At 38.5% G+C, this 18,151-nt stretch overlaps 1 protein-coding gene across 1 annotated transcript; it reads right to left on the bottom strand.

Moving 5' to 3' along the window:
- Positions 1-857: 857 nt before the first annotated feature.
- LOC117260259 (extracellular calcium-sensing receptor-like) lies at positions 858-18,087 on the bottom strand. The gene is made up of 8 exons (XM_033632210.2): positions 17,981-18,087; positions 17,256-17,550; positions 16,870-17,159; positions 16,364-16,659; positions 12,747-12,952; positions 12,393-12,614; positions 1,847-1,970; positions 858-1,762 (listed from the first exon to the last, which is right to left on the bottom strand). The coding sequence occupies exons 1-8, from the start codon at positions 18,085-18,087 to the stop codon at positions 858-860; spliced, it is 2,445 nt and encodes an 814-aa protein (XP_033488101.2).
- Positions 18,088-18,151: the final 64 nt, after the last annotated feature.

Here is an 18,151-nt window from a genome sequence, read left to right as displayed (position 1 = left end):
GTGCCACTGTCTAAGCACAAATTGGGATTTATACACCTTATTCCTAGCCCCCATGATCCCCTGTCGATTTAAGTGCGTGGCTTCCAGCGTTGAACCGAAACCAGCGATTTCCAATGGTAACAGTTTGTTTACAGTACTCTATTCTTCTTTCCAAGAGCAATTGGGAAATAAAACATGGAACTAACCATGTGTTGTAGCTCAAACAGGATTATGTGATCATACCTCTGCCTTCTCTGACAATCATCTCAAAGCAATGTTTTTTTTTTTTTTTCGTTTCAACCAAGCACGCTAGCAATTAGCTTTCCTTGCTCCGTTAAAATATTGTTAACCTTAACATGGCTCAAGCAACCTTAAGGTAAAAAAATTCTCATTGTTAAGATGATTTCTGATTTCTGATGACTTACTGTTTTAATAAATATTATTAATCATTTTTAATTATGTTAAATATGTGAGTTAATTTACAATAAATTGCCTCGTGTGGCATCATTCCCAAGAAGGGAAAAATGATAGCTTGTGAATGAAATCAGTCTCATAAACTACAGTAAATATGCAACAGACAGCAAGTATAATACCAAAAGCATTTATTCACAACATTACAAAGTCAAATAAACACAAAAATAAACATTGCTAATACGTACAACTTTTAGAAGTTTGTGTTTTGTGTGTGTGTGTGTGTGTGTGTACTGTATGTTATTTTGTATGCAGATGATGGAAAAAAAATAGTAAAGAAGACAATAACGTTAGAAAGGATATTTACAAAATTACTATGTGAATCAGCTAGGTGAAGACTTTGCTGAATGTGCACATCATAAGCTTTATACTGCTGCCATCCTAACTGATTCTAACCCTCAAATGTCTTAAGATTGAGTTTTATTCATTAAATGTTTCTTGGTGTTCTTCTCTGGCTTAAACAATATGATGAAACACTTTGGAGCAAATATACACAGTATCAGTCCAAAACTGGAGGCCAGAATAGCAAATATCTCCACAGCCACAGTAAACTTCCCAGGAGAGCTGACATATGCTGGAATAAAGGTGATCCAGACTGCACAGAATATCAACATGCTGAAGGTGATGAGTTTGGCTTCATTAAAATTATCAGGTAGTTTCCGGGCTAGGACAGCTAACACAAAGCAAAAGACAGCCAGTAGGCCTATGTATCCAAGCACAGCCCAGAACCCTATAGCTGAGCCTAATGCACACTCCAAAATTATTCTTTCTTTGTATGTGGTGAGGTTTTTCATTGGAAAAGGGGGACTAAGAACCAACCATATAGTGCATATTAAAACTTGAATGAATGTGAGAAATACTACAGTCATTCTTTGCTGTGGAGGACCAAACCATTTCATCACATTACTGCCTGGGAGTGTAGCTTTGAAGGCCATTAGCACTACAATTGTTTTTCCGAGAACACAAGACATACAGAGGACAAAGGTGATCCCAAATGCTGTGTGGCGCAGCATGCAGGACCACTCAGAGGGTGGTCCAATGAAAGTTAATGGACATAGGAAACATAGAGTCAGGGAAAAGAGCAGCAGGAAGCTCAGCTCAGAGTTGTTGGCCCTGACAATTGGGGATGTCCTATGACGATAGAACACGGCTGCCGTTATAACAGTAAGGCAGGCGCCAACAACTGAAAATGCAGCCAGGATGTTTCCAAGGACCTCGCTGAAGGAAAGAAACTCTACAGGCTTGGGGAGACAAGTGTCTCTCCTTGCATTAGGCCAGAACTCCTTGGGGCAAGGGAAACAATCAGGGGAATCTGAAAATAAAATGGGATTTTAGTATTCATACATTTTATGTTATACATATACATTACAAAAAACAAATAAATACAAAAATGTACCTGTAGCATTGCTAATTTCTCCCTCGGGACATGGTATACAGTCATAACAGCAGATGGGTTTTCCTTTCTGCAGCACTTTACGAGTTCCTGGAGGACAGCTGTCAGTGCACACTGACACAGGCACCTGATACATAGATACAAACAGGTGTGCTACAAAGCTGTGAGGATTAAAGGATAGGCTCATAGTTTACAAGTCTGTCTTAAAACAATTTTCATATATCAACATGTGCATTGTGCATGTGTGTATTGTCAGTGTTGGGGGACAAAATCCACAGGACCTGTTTTGTCTAAACATGAGATCTGAATTTCAGCTGACGTTGTAAAAGAGGCTTCAGCAGTCAGAGTAGGACAACAGTTTTCTTCCAAAGTTAAAGACTGTCCTACAGATTCTGTGATAGGTGGCACTATTAAGAGCGTAGGGGAAGCTTGGCTTTTCGATAATTAGCTTTGATTATTTATTTATTTTTATTTTTTTAATTAACCTCCAACAAAATTAAGATTTCTGGAGGGCAACCTACTACTAGCAAACACTGAATTTACCATAACACTATACAAAATGAGTTATTAGGTACATAGCACACATTTCCAGCCAAACTGCCTTCACCTGTGTGTGTGTGTGTGTGTGTGTGTGTGTGTATGAGGGGTCAAATGTTTCACCCAACCACACTACAACACGTCACTTGCGCCTACTTAGGACACATCAGATCTAATCAAACCGCGTGAGCGCACGCCTACATCTTACATAGGGTTACTATAGAGACACGAGTGTTACACACACGCCCGCTACATGACGCGCAGGCATTGTGCGCTCCACTCACATGACGCACTCACACGTCTTATCAGTACGCGTGCACAGCGCCTTACAAATGCTACACATACACTACACCTGCGTGTGCGAGTGAATCTCGCACACACATAGTGCATGTACACATCATTAACACCTGAAAGCGTCAAATTAGCCTATTTTGGCAAACTGTCTGTCTCCATAGTTTACACGTACAGGCAGGTGTGTGTGTGTGTGTGCTTCACAAGAAGTGGAATGAATAAATTAATCAAGTCGCTGCAGACATACGCGTGTATATACACATGTGTGATTTTTTTTAATCTTTATTTTATCCTCACAAATCAGAGCTACTGACCACCCTCGATGTCTGGCTGTGGTTTAAAAATTTTTAACTAAGATGATATATAGGCTACAACAGCCTAATTGTGAATATATAGCCTATTATTGAATTGGATCCTAAATGCTGCAAACCTCCATCTGTATGTTTACATTTTTTTCGCATTTTGCCCTTTTGCAAATTTGACTGTTTATGGAAACAGCTTTTCAGACACGTTATGTCCGGGACCGGCCTGGCCCGGCCCGTCCAATTAACTGTAATTATAGGCCCGAGCGCGATTTAAACCCGACATTTTTCAATAAGCTGGCTGTTATAATTAAGAGTATTAAACCACAATTCTTGTCATTTGAATGGCGCAACACGGAAGCATGATTATGTAATAAAACAGGTGTTTATTTTAGGATCCAGGTGGTGAAGGGCTGTGTGTGCACAATGTTCCAACAGGGGACAGCCCTCCATTCCGAAACCCCCCACTCCGAAATTGATTTTCAAGTCCATATCGAGTTTCCTGCATCAAACACTGCCGCCCGCTCTCCGTCACTCGCACAATTCTGAAATTCGTTGTACTACAAAAGCTTGAAATGAACGTTCAACTTGTTGTTTTTATTGAAAATGTCACTGTCTTCATTTATGATGTATAATTTCTCTAGCAGCAAACACATTTAAAGGAGACGCTTGTCAAGTCTTTGTACGCGCGCTGTCCGTGGTGCTGAAATCCCTGCTGCAGCCGCCGCTGCTGCTGACAGCAGACCAGGGGAGAAAAAAAGACATGTCTTTGCTCTGTGCTTTTAGAAAATAGTCCCACTGTGTTTGCAGGGCATATCAGGCTGTGTGATTATGCACAAAGATTGGTTAATGCATTGGAGAAATTTCATACAATCGCGGACATTTAACGTGATAAACTAATTTCAATTCAACATGGTAATTTGCTTAGAAGATTCAGCTGAAGCATAATGAGTGTTATATGTCATTAAGATGAAGTATTTGCTTGTTTTGTGGTTAATTATGCACATGATGCGTTTGACCCCATCATGCGGCCCGTTCGTCCGTGCAGACAGGGTGATATTGTTCCTTTTCTCCGTGGTATTAATCAAAAAGTTCATATCACTTTGTGACTTGCTGCATATCATAAATAAACAGCAGATCAACCAAAGTATTTTTGAGAGATTCGGCTTTTAATCAACAGCACATTGATATTGACAGATTCCAGACAACCTCAGTTATACAGTTACATTAATTGGAAAGTGGTTTGACTTACTACAAAAAATATATAGTCAATAATAAAGGTGGTGATGTTTATTTTAAAGATATACATTTAATTTATCCAACAAAATAAATTCTTAAAATGTACAGACCTTCTGTCTGAATCCTGTGTATTCTGCAAACTGACACAGAAACTATTGTTCATTTATTTTATGAATGTATTTATGTTCAATTATTTTGGATTGATGTTGACAATTTGATTCTTTCTGTGGGATTAAGATTAATTTACTAAAAAAGAAAAAAGAAAAAAAAGGACATTACTTTTTATTTGGAGAAAAACAATATGGACAGAAGACATCTTTATTTTTAATCCATCGTATTTTAGATGGAAAGTTTCATATCCATAAAAGCAAGTGGACGGAAAGGAAACCCAATATACACCAGTTAAAATATGAACTGACCAATATGAAAGCCATCAGGACTTGTTTATGAAGCCTTAAAATCCTCTCTATAACTTGAATGTACTCACGACTTTGTATATTTGTTTTTATTTATTTACATTCATGTTCATGAATTAAAATAAAATTGGAGGGAAAAAAACAGTTACACAATAATGAAAAGATATCCCGGCTGCCAGCATTTTCTGGTGAGATAGGCTATGTTAAACAGAAAGTAGTGGGGAAATGTCTGGAGGAACTCTAGAGGAAAGAGAAGTTGCAGAAGAGCGGGCTTCATTATTAAGCAGCTACAGTGGCAGCGGAATTAATGCAAGTGCATTTTCTAGAAAATAGCTCTTTTAAAATAAGAAAAGTCAAATATGAGGTGTTTTCTCATATTTGACTTTTTAAGAAGGCTCTTATTTTTTTCTTATTTTACATCAGAATCAAATGAAATTTAGTGTGTGACATTCTGAGGTGGTCTACTATCAATCTGACGTGAAACCATCCTCTAGAAACGTGAGATTTCATTTTTATTCAAAATAAAAATGAAATCTGTATACAGTCTGGTATTATGGCACTGACTCACAAACCCCAGACTCCACCTTGTGGCAGGAACAGGCAACAACACACAGCACCCCAACTGCTGTGGAAATAAGTAGGTATAATAAATAATATAACAATTTCATGAGACACAATTTGTTCCCCTTGATATAAAGCTGCAAGTATCCTATTATTATAGGCTAACAAATGATCTGTTGTAGAAGTGTTAAAAATAGTGGCTGAACAAGGAATGAAAATAGATAGATAGATAGATAGATAGATAGATAGATAGATGATAGATAGATAGATAGAAACTGCGTAAATATATATAGGCTACACTTATAGCATATATATATATATATATATATACATATATATATACCTACTGTGTATATATATACAGTATATATGTCAGGGATAATGTAAAATGAACCGGTGAATACTGGGAAAATAACTCCCGACAGGGGAATAGCGGAGGGGTTCTATTCCCCTGAAGGGAGTTGTTTTCCCAGTATTCACCGGCTCATTATACATTATCCCGCTGATTACACGGCTAATTATCAGTTAAATAAATAAATTGAGACAGAATATTGATTAATTATACCATTTTTATTGATTTATAAATTAAATCGGGAGGAGAGGAAAAAAAACAACTGCCGGCAACGGCTGCAACGGTCACTACACAGTAATATCAGACCTCTAAATGCCGCGACTGACCAATCAGAATACAGTTTTTAATAGAGCTGTGTAATATATATATATATATATATATGTATACAGTAGGTATACAGTAGGTATACATACATACATATACTGTACATATATATATATATATATATGTACAGTATATATGGACCGTTTCATTGCTATTCTGTTGCTAGGGCAACAACTTTGGTCCCTGTTTACTTCCTGTCAGCTTCTGCATTAATGTACATTCAAACAGGAAATACAAAGAGACCCATTTAGAATGTTTATGTTGTCCAGTTTGAAACGGTCTATATAGCCTACATAGTATACGTGTCACACGTCTGTAACACGACGCGTTGTTGCTTCAAGAGTTGACACTTTTGACCCCTGTGATCACATGATGTGTCTACGCACGCACGTCTGATTAGCATAGCAAGCTAGTTAGCATAGCAATGCTACTTGTCACACGTCTGTAACACGACGCGTTGTTGCTTCAAGAGTTGACACTTTTGACCCCTGTGATCACATGACGTGTCTACGCACGCACGTCTGATTAGCATAGCAAGCTAGTTAGCATAGCGATGCTACGTGTCACATGTCCGTAACATGACGCGTTGTTGCTTCAACAGCTGACACTTTTGACCCCTCTGATTACATGATGTGTCTACGCACGCACGTCTGATTAGCATAGCAAGCTAGTTAGCATAGCGATGCTCAGTGCTAAATTTGTAAAATTAGAAGTAGGGGAACACTTTGTACCTCTGAGAGAGCAGAAGTGGGGGAACACTTTTTTAAGCGGCACTCGAGCCGCCTCACTGCGCGACTCCAAATGGAATGGTTGTGACATCTAGTGTTGTCACCGTACCAAAACTGGGACCCACGGTACGATACCAGTGAAAGTATCAGAGTTCTGATGTGCCTTTTGTCATTTATAAAAAGATAAATCACTTTTCTATAATACATCACTGATATTTCAGTGGAATAAATTACTTATTGACTTATTCATACATCATAAACAGCATCAATAAGTGATTAACATAGGGGGGATCAAAATAAAATGAATAAATAAAATAAAAATCAACCAGCCACCCTCCTCCCCACAAGTAAAGAACAGTCCCTCCACAAGTAAAGAACAGTCCCTCCATAAGTAAAGAACAGTCCCTAAAGTGCAGTGAGGTTTGTGGACCGTTACCTGCCACAGAGAGAAATGTGAACGGCTCGTTTCTCCTCTGACACGCCACATACGTGTGTGCCGCCATGGCTTAGTTGTCCAGGTACTACTGGGCAGTCATGACACCAAGAAGAGGAAATTACTGGACCTGGAGTCGGACTCGCCAGTAAGCCGTTATGTTGCGGCGCGGAGCACTATGAGCCTCCGCCGTATTTGACCGCCGTATCCTGTCTGTGACCCCCGTTCAACCCACAACCGGCAGGATCTGATTTTCCTTTCTGCTGCTGGTTGAAATCTGTACTCACACAGTGAGCTGAATGATTTAATTTGCGTGCACAAAACCATTCTTAGTCGCAAATGCGAGTAAAATGCTCTCACATAGAGCTCTGTGGAAAACAAGTCACTGCCGACAAGTAAAAAGAAATAAATAATAACTTTCACTGCTCAAAGATACTCGCATGCCTGGAAAACAAACCACTACAACAGCATATTAAGTGCCAGGTGGCCAGCGCGTGCCGTTATTGACCAGTGCGCGCTGGGACGGAGGCTTGGACACTCACTGTCTTGCGATTGGACTTTGAACTATCATATGTAGGCTACTGTGGAGTTTTAGTACCACGGTCTACCATCACCAGTATACCCTGCAACACTAGTGACATCAGCCAATACTGTATGTAGTTTTTAGATGCGAAAAGTTCTAGACCCGTGCAAATTAGTTCCGGAACGCACCAGGGCCTTTTCTGAAAAGATCCTGGTACGCGTTCCAGTACGTTCCGGCTCAAATTAAGCACTGGCGATGCTACGTGTCACACGTCCGTAACATGACGCGTTGTTGCTTCAGCAGCTGACACTTTTGACCCCTGTGATCACATGACGTGTCTACGCACGCACGTCTGATTAGCATAGCCAGCTAGTTAGCATAGCGATGCTACTGCTCCTGGGTCGATCCGACTGCACCATGTTGGAGGAATTTCTAATCACCGTCCAACATTTATTAATATTGCAGGCTAATGAACTGGGGTTGAGCGGACCGGTTGCCATGGCGACAAGTAATCAAAGACAGTGCGTTCATCTGTGGATCTGACAGAGACTCTGGGCTGATCATACACAGCTGGACTTGATTGCAGGGCACGAACTGAGAAAGGAGATCCGAGCGAGTGACAGTTTGGCTCTGGGAAGCGGAGCTGCTGTAAAGTGCCCGACGAAGCCACCTTTATTGCATTCACGGCCGGGAGGGGGGGCGAAGACAGCCAGTGTAGGTGGAGAAGTTCCGGGGGTAGGGTGGAGGTTAGTTAAGGACAGGGGTATTAGGAATGTCCTCCCGCTTTCCAGCTTTGTGTGTGTGGGCGTCTGTCACGCTGTGAGCCGCTTGGTGTTCCAGCGCTGGAACCTCCACTGCATACGGCCGGGTCAGACCAGCACCACAAGCCGGCCAGTTGAGAGTTTGTTTTAAAGTATGACATCTTAAGTGTTTGTTTTGTTATATTTGCAGTCCTGTCAGTTATAACTGAAAGCCAAGCGCGCTCAAAAACCTCGCTCCGTGCGGTGCTTTCTGTCTGTGGAGTGCACATCTTTAGAAAAATGTTTGACAGAAAATGAACCTGTTTTGTTGACCTTTTTTTGTAATAAATTTTTGTGGAGTTAAGACATTTTTCTCAGCGCATTATTGACGAGTTAAACCAGCCGCCGCCTGTAGAAAGTGGTTCTACACACAATAAAGCCTATAGTTTGGGAAAGTATAACACAGAGGCCCGCTGGTTTTAATCCGCCCGTACCCTATTACGCTATTAATTAATAATTAAAACTGAATGACCCAAATCCGTGGATATCACAGGTTGAGGTGGAGCAGGTCGCTGTTTAATGATAAATCCGTGGAGCTGTCCATGGTGCTGAATTAACACACCTCATTTTAATCCACCTCAGCCTGTGACCAGGAGGGTGAAACACTCTACTCTGCAATGCATTCAAATAGTTTGATACCTTTTAAAAATCTAATACTCCTTGTAAATTATGGGGAAATATTTTCAGTCACAATGCTAACAGTCTACTCAGACTACCATATATACAGATGATCTGTCACACGCATTTTGGGACACTTCAGTGTCAGTTGCTCGCTGTGAGTCTCAGCGCAGTAAAATGTTTTTTTTTCAGATGATCAATTTACTTGACTTATATTTTCGATAGGCTATTATTTTTTTCGTTATTGTATAATTGTTTTCAGTTAATCAGGCAAGTTTATTCTATTGAAATTTATAATAATTTTCATATGCCCTAGCAACGCTGGGCTACATAGCAACGGTCATTACACAGTAATGTCAGACCTCTGAATGCCGCGACTGACCAATAAGGATACAGTGTAATAAATATATATATATACATATATATATATATATGTACAACATATACAGTATATATATAGCCTACATATATATATATATATGTCACACATCCGTAACACGACACGTTGTTGCTAGGCATTGCACGCGCATTGCATGTGTAACAAGTACACAGTGAATGCACGCGCAATGGACGTGAAGCAAGTACACGGTGATGGTTGCACATGTAATGTACACATATCAAGTACGCAGTGAATGCAGTGTGTGCATGTTCGCCGATACGTTTCACCCCTCATACTCTGTGTGTGTGTATGTGTGTGTGTGTGTGTGTGTGTGTGTGTGTTTGGAAGAGAAAGTAGCAGAGAGGAGGGCAGAAGTTACACTACTGCACAGATTTGGATGGCTGCTTTGTTTTCTTCCTGCCCACCCAAGTCTGTAATGTTTTCTAGTGAGCTAGGTGAAGCCACCGATTAGTTGTTCTGCATATCACTACCTACTGAGTGATTTAACTCTGTAGGCCATGTTTGGAAGTAGCCATTATAGGTGCATTAATATGGGTTCAAGCCCGAAGGGTTGAAGCCTTATTGTTTTTGTGCTGTTTTATTTTATTATTATTATCTTCAGAAATATTTTTGCAAATTTCTGCGAGGTGGTATATTATAGAGACATGAAATTCACACCATTTGTTGGAAGATGTGTGCGAATGCTGCTCAAGAAATATTACACCAATCACCCAGATGGGGGTACTATAATTTAGGGTCAAAATTTCAATTTTGAAAAAGCCATGCCCCTAACACCATAACACGAATTGAGTTGAAACTTGACACACGAGTACAACTCAATGTGCTCTATAAAAAAACCTCAAGAACCATTAAGGTCCCCCTGGAAAAAAAATAAAAAAATCTGCCTGATTGAATTCTTTGAACAACACATTTTTGACATCTCCTCCTAAGGAGAATTCAATCAGAATTTCATTACTGGCACTTTTACTGTCAGTGATATCTCATTAGGCTTTGAAGCTTTTGACCACTGAACTCATGAGGGGGCGCGGCTTAGTACATACATAGACCTAACTCCTATTACAAATCTGGCAAGGATTGTCTTAACAGGTACCAGGAACATATTCTAAAAGTCTCATTCAAATTGACCACTAGGGGGCACCACAAATACAAATAATGGGTGTGGGATAATGCAAATCAGACTATAAATGAGAAATTGATTAACCAATCATCACAAAACTTGCAGGGTATTCAATTTTGAAATCGATCAATAAGGAGGCACCACCAGTTCTAAACAAATAAAATGGCCTTTTGTAAAATTTGGCCAATAATCACACATCATCAAACTCGGTCAGCTTTTTTTGAGTAAGCCATAAATTCATGTCCCCAAAATATTTTTGCAGTTGACCCATAGCGAGCGACAGTGTTTCCAAAGAAGAGCGTGGCCCGGTAGAGATTTAGACATAAATAAAAGAGCATCTGTTTGATTGTCATAAAACCTGTTGTTTATCTTTAAGGCAGGTGTCCTACACTGTAAAAGGTCTTGATCCTAATAGCTTTCCATTCTGTCTTGAACCCTGGTATTGACACTTGCGGCTATATTTGTTATTGTTATTTCAAATTTCAGAGGCTAAATATTGTTTTTTGAACGTTCTTATTATGTTTTCTGATCGTTCTATTTCAATACCAACCAGTGTAGACTGTCCTTACAGTGTCCTACACTCATATTGTTGTTCATCGATTTTTGTTTTGTTTTGTATCATGTGTAAACCTACTGTCTGCTAGATAGTCCTTGTAGTCGAAAAAGCTATGATAATTTTCATTTTCAACTTGCCTATCATGCCTATTATGTGTTGGTAAAATAAAAAAAGAGATTATGAAGTACAGGTGTGAGATCGTCTGTCTACCAGCCACAACCTTTAGATGCACCCTCTCCTTTCATATGCTATGTATGACTGATCTGCATAAACAATAACAAAACAAAGAACCTGAGTATTCTAAATTAGCTTCCTTATAGCTGATGCCCTAGTGCCGTCTATGGATTCCTTTATTTGTTATCATCCCTTTACTGGAAACTTTCATACTTAATATAATCTAACTTTGGAGCATATCTCTTTACAATTAGTATGGACAGGAGTAACAGGGACCAAAAATACATATTGTTTCCTTTAGGGGTGTCAAATTATTGCATTAATTGTGAATAATTAATTACAGCCATATTTAGCTATGTTTTTTGATTGCGTTTATCTAATTTTGAATCTCTAACTTTACTGTTTCTGAGTTGCCTTTTATAGTTGCCCTAGCACGCAAGTATCTGACCTCCCCGGCAAGCTCCGTGCCTTGTAGGGTGACCAGACGTCCCAAAAAATTCTGGACAGTCCTGAAATCCAAGCAGTTGTCCCAAATCCCGAATCCTGCCCTTACTGTCCCGAAAATTACACTAGAGCAGAGTCTTGAGTAGTTATTGCCCGATAAAACATTAAGAACTGATGATGGTGGTTGAGTCATCATGCAGTTCCCACCGGCTGCACATTGGCTGCAGCAGTTCCTACATGAATTATGGGTGTTGTAGTTTGAAGAAGAGAAGAGAGCGCAAGTTGAAGCTGTGAGGACAGAGAAAGCGGAGGCAGCCACAAGAAGGAATGATTTGCACGTTAAAGTGCAGCCTCTTGTTCAAAACTGTTCTATAAACTGATACGGCTGTAACGAATGTACCAGGTGTCTTTTATTTTGTTAGCTTTTATTTTTTTATGAAGTTTAAAGGACAAGTGCACGTACATTGATCACTTCCATAAAATAAAATGAGAAATTGGGAAATTGTTAAATTGTTAAAATAAAAATATGACTTTATAAAGCCACTTTTTGTAATAAATATCAATCTTTTGATCATCTGCCACAATAATGTAATGAATTTAAATAAAAATACCTCAAGTTGAGGGCTTTTCTCAGCAATTTTGAGATGAGATTAAAAAAAATCTCTTGACAGCACTAGTTTCCTTTAAGATCACCAAGTGTGAATATGTTAAATCATTGCTTTTGGGCTCCTTACTTGTGTGCCACCTTCCACCCAGGTGAGCTTCCTGTTGATACTGAACTCCTGGCCCGCTGGCAGTGATGCATCATAGTGTCCTACTGTCACCAACTCAATGCTGCCACTCTTACTTTTTTGCCAGTTAACCAGCTCGTATTTGGCCACAGGATCCCCGTTGGCATCAAATGACACATCATAACCATTTTGGGTAAAATTTACTTTCTTCAGCTGTGTGAGAACCTGTGAGGATGAAGTAAAGTTTGACAGTGAAGGACAGAAATGAAGACAATGTAGAATAAAATAATATTTAATAAAATATAGGTTGTAACAGAAGATGGGCATCGGGGTGTTCACATATTTGTTTCAACTGACCTCTTTGGGCTCTGTCTTGGTGAATTTGTCACACTGAGTTGTAGAATTAGTTTCCTGACACACTGCATTATGAATGGCATGAGCTATTGCATAAACAGCCTTGTACACCATGTTAGTGATTCGCAGCTGAGATGTGTCAGTGTACGGGCTTTGAAGTATTTGTATGTCTTCAGTCCCATCACACACACTCTCATCTGTGGCTGCACCTAAAAACACACAGTCTTGATAATTATATTACATTGTTATTCATTAATCTATGTTTATCATCCTTTTTTGTATTATTTTCATTAGTTTTAAACTGCCAAGTGTGCCCTGTAGAAAACTAGTCACCAGGCAATTAGTCATTTTTATCAAAGGCAAAAAAAGTGCTTTTTTCCCCCTTGAATAACATAATAACATGACCTGTGTTAACAAGTTTTAAATAGATAAATAATCTGAAAGTGTTGCCAACAGCTGAATAAGACCACATACAGTGTAACTGATACATGCTATTAACTACAATTTCTAATCTTTATTTAGCTTGGTGGCCTGAATACTTTAGTTTTTTTAGTTTTAGTTTAGTTTATTTTTCGGATGTTGGACAAAGAAATAGAATACATTCAAACAGAATACATTCATTTGGAAATATAAATGAAGAGAGAAAAAAGAAAGAAGAAAAGAAAATGCAAAAGGGAAAGAAAAAAAAGAAGAAAAAAATGCAATAGAAATACAAATCCTATCATGACGCCCTTTTAGAAATCTCTGCAATTTTTATAATTTTAGAGTCCATATGTCCGAAAAAAGGGGATAGGGAGAAGCACTAAGCTCGTCGTGCCCTACCCCTAGTTTAGCTAAGCTAAGCTAAGCTAAATTAGCAGCATACTGACTTTAGATTTGAGCTTAGATGGCAAAGAACATTTGTAATGCATCTATATAGATGCTTTAATATGATATATAAAATATTAAATTCTACAGTTTGGTGTATACAGTGTAACATGATATGGCAAAGTCATTAATTAGATCATTTCCCCTTCTGCTTCATCTCTGTACCTGTTGAGAATTGATTGTTTTAGTCTGTTTTTGAAGTGAATGATGTTTTTGCTCTGTTTCAATTCTTCCTCTAGCCCATTCCATAAGGTTTAATTTAGTTTAGTTTAGTTTATTTTGCACAGTTTAAAAATACACAACAATAACAGATAAATAGTTCATGGTGCAGGAAGAGGCGAAAAACCCAGCAGGCTTATTTGAAGCCTCCACCTAAATTTTCACAATGTTATGTAGAGCACAAAATTAACATACAAAAAATGATGATGGCAAACTAAATATACAAAATATATATAGTCATAAAAATAATAAAAATCAAAATAAACACATGTGAATGTGTGATGTGTGTGTGTATATAACTGTTTTGAATGGACTCATGAGCAAACAAAAATGGTACATGTGAGTGACACAAAAACAAACAAATGAAATAAATAAAGTCAAATAAGACCCAGATACATGAACAATAATACATTAGGGAAAAGAGTTACAATACAGCAGTTAAATGGTCTTTTAAACATCTTTTGTAACATTTTAAAGAGGAAGATTTTTTTTACCAGGTGTAAAAAAACATTCCATAATTTAGTGCCCCTAAATCTTATTGAAAATTGACCTCTACGAGTGAGAAATTTAGGAGGATGAAGATCTGAGGAGTGGCGGGTTGAGTAAGAGTGAATCTGTGAATTTGATTTAAAGTAAGTCTTAAACTGCTCAGGAATATTCCCTTCCCTTAACTGAATTTTATAAACAAAAACACATATTTGAAAAATATTAATATCATAAATAGTAAGAATCTGGAGTTTCTGAAATAGAGGAGCAGATGAGATGTGAGACTGTGATCGAGTTGCAATCCTAACAAAACGTTTCTGGAGAACCAAAATTTTGTGGAGAGTAGTAGGAAAAGTATTCGCCCAAACTATATTACAATATGAAAGACAGGGATAAATTAAACTGTAATAGAGAGTAAGGAGACAGCTTGTTGTAACCAGATGACGAACGCACCTTATTATACCAGTAGATTTATTTATTTTTCTGGTGACCCAGTCAGTTTGTTCTGTCCAATTCAATTTCTCATCAACAATAATTCCCAAGAATCTTGTGGTTAACACCTGGGACAACTCAACAGACTCAATTTTATTTTAGATAAGTCCTTTAAGGTTACACCATGGGAGGAGATACTCATTATTTTAAGGGTTGTATGCATTACAGGTTTTTTAAAGTTCAATGGTCCCCTGAGGTTGTACCCCCCCCACCCCTTTTCCATAAATTTGTTTTGTACATTACCAGGTAGTTGATTGTATCTTGCTTTGTACATAACTTGCAAAACTTTAAACGTAACCAAATCAGTGAACTTCGAAATACGTGATTCCACAAATAGTATGTGTGTATGGTCCCGATACCCTGTGTTGTGTATCACCCTCAGGGCTCTTTTTTGGAGTGTAGTGACTGAGTTTGTTGTTGTCTTATATGTATTGCCCCAAACCTCTGAACAGTAGTGCAGGTATGGGAGGATCATTGCACAGTACAGTGTGCACAGTGATTGGGGATTGAGAATATGTTTTACCTTATTTATTACTGAAATGTTCGGTAACACTTTACTTAAAGGCCAGGTCTATAATGCATTATGAGCACATTTACAAGACATTATAACACATTCATAAGGCTTTATAGATGTTACAGATGTTAATAATCATGTATGACAACTTATAACAAGGTTTATAAAGTATTATAAGTGGTTACATAATGCATTATAAATTCAGCATTCATAATGCTTTATACTTCCATGCCAAAGTGACAACAGTGTTTGAAAGAAGAATCTGAAGTACTGGGTTACATAGTACATTATAACTATCATAACTTTAGCCAGTTATAAAGACTCAAAGAACTGCTCTGACATATAATAAATGCTTAATTTCTGAAATGGAATAATGCCAGTACTTCAGATTCTTCTTTCAAACACTGTCGTCACTTTGGCATGGAAGTATAAAGCATTATGAATGCTGAATTTATAATGCATTATGTAACCACTTATAATACTTTATAAACCTTGTTATAAAGTATTATAAGTGGTTACATAATGCATTATGTAACCACTTATAATACTTTATAAACCTTGTTATAAGTTGTCAAACATTTATAACGATGTTTATAAAGCCTTATAAATGCGTTATAATGTCTTATGAATGTGCTCATAATGCATTATAGACCTGACCTTTAAGTAAAGTCTTACCAAATGTTCTTAGCCATCTTAGCCCTGACATACTGTATATGGGGTTTCCAGCAGAGCTTATGGTCTAAAATCACACCTAAAAATTTGGTTTCATATACTACTTCTATTATCTAGGCTTCAGTCTTGGCATTGTGAAACTACTGCAGTTCATTAAAACCCCAAAAATCATATTAAAGGCGATTTTTCATAGAGATGCAACTCATGTCTTTGTTAAATATAAACTGACCACTGCCGTTTTAATCAAAATTTGGGTTTTGTCTTAAAACAGCTGCTGAGAATTTAACACAGACAATTAAAAAAACAACACTACACAACCACGATGACCCGACTGTGCGACCTGTGCTAAAAATCTGCACAATATCCTCACTTTTTCCTAGCCTGCAGTTGAATGCGTCCTCCCAGAACTCAGTAAGCACTGGAGAGGCAGCCACTTTAGAGGGAGAGAGATCCAGCAAGAAATCTCTCAGACCTGGGATGACAGATTTCTCAATGGCAAATCCGATGGCTCCAGAACAGAAGCTGAACCTCAGCATGTCAGGCTCAGTTACCCAGGACTCACTGCCTATCCACTGGCGAGGTGGAGAAGGCTTGAGTGACAGCTCCTCCAGCAGGATCCTCATGTCTGGAGGGGATGTAAATGCCACAACGACCATAGCTGTCGACCTGGAGTGAGAGATAATAATTGGTCCCACTGACTATATTTAAAAGAATATCAGTAATATATAACAGAAATAAAGATTATAAAAAACAGAAACATGCCAAGATGATAAAAAAAACATCCATGTTATCCTTTATAGAACATATTATTTGGTGTTGTGTAAAGAAGATCAGTGTCAACAAAGGGAACAAAAGCACAGTCAGTGATGTAGAAACCTGCGGATAACATCAGCCACTCTCTGGATCCTGCTGCGTGGGTGGGTCCAATAGAAAGATTCAGAGTATTCCACACAGATTCCCTCTCTGTGTGCTGCGTCCAGGAAAGACGCCATGCCATTATTGCCATAGTCTGAATCTGACCTGACAGCACCTATCCATGTCCAGCCAAAGTGTTTTACCAACTTGGCCAGAGCGTCAGCCTGAAACTGGTCACTAGGGATTGTTCTGAAGAAAGTCGGGTACTGCTGTTTATCTGACAGGCATGCACAAGTGGCATAGTGGCTCACCTAAATGAAAACAACAGTGTAATTATTTAACAGGACAGACAAAAAAATTCACTACTGTATATTAAACGCAGTTTGCCAGAAATTAAAAACAATTACTTGAGGAATGTTGAAAGACCCAACAATGCGCGACATGCCGATGGATGGTGTAGACCCTGAATCACCAATGACAGCCATCACCATACCAGAGTGTGAGCAGCTGTTGCCTGTGTAAAACACCGGGTCCAGACCACTTGAAAGCTGGAATGCCACATGCACAGCCACGGGCACTGAAGCGCACGAGTCGTAGATCTGATAACCGAGCTTGATGCCAGGCAGCAGCTCCGTGCTGTTGTTAATCTCCTCGATGGCAAAAATCATTGCACGTGAGGAGCGCAGTTCCTGGAGGATCATGCTGCACACAGACACTTTTTTATAAAGAAATACTCCTAGAAATGCACACTAAAGATTAACTGCAATTTGAAATTAAGGACTTGAATTGATACAGTGGCTGCACTGCATCTGTGGAGCAAATACACATCAATGAATTTCCTGAACACCGAGTTCAAAACATAGGATTAGATATCAGTCCAAAATTCACATGGGCCGTAATGCACAAATTATCAATAGTCAAGTAAATCAAAATTCTTATTTTGTTTTTATCATGTTAAAAATTTAGAAAACAGTTGTGAAACACACCTATATTTTAACATAAAGAAAACACAGGATGCTTATTTTCACACTACTGTTTTTGTGAACATAATACCTGCAAACATTTCCAAAAAACATTTCTATGCACAGACAGTTTAAAATCCTCTTATTCCTCCTTCCTCCCTTTTACTCACCTCCCTGTGCACCTTAGTGGCTCAGGCATGGTGGTGTAGTTGTGCTTTAATGTGTGCATGTAGTAGTGTATGGCGAAAACCCCACCAATAATATAGTCACCACCCATCGAGAACACAGGTACACGAGTGGTTCCCTGAAGTGTACATTTTACAGACGAGGCATCAGTTACA

The sequence above is a fragment of the Epinephelus lanceolatus genome, chromosome 4 (genome assembly GCF_041903045.1).
Source record: "Epinephelus lanceolatus isolate andai-2023 chromosome 4, ASM4190304v1, whole genome shotgun sequence".
Lineage (NCBI taxonomy): Eukaryota > Metazoa > Chordata > Actinopteri > Perciformes > Serranidae > Epinephelus > Epinephelus lanceolatus.
Note: the sequence above shows the minus strand (reverse complement) of the source record. Positions and strands in the feature narration are given on the sequence as shown.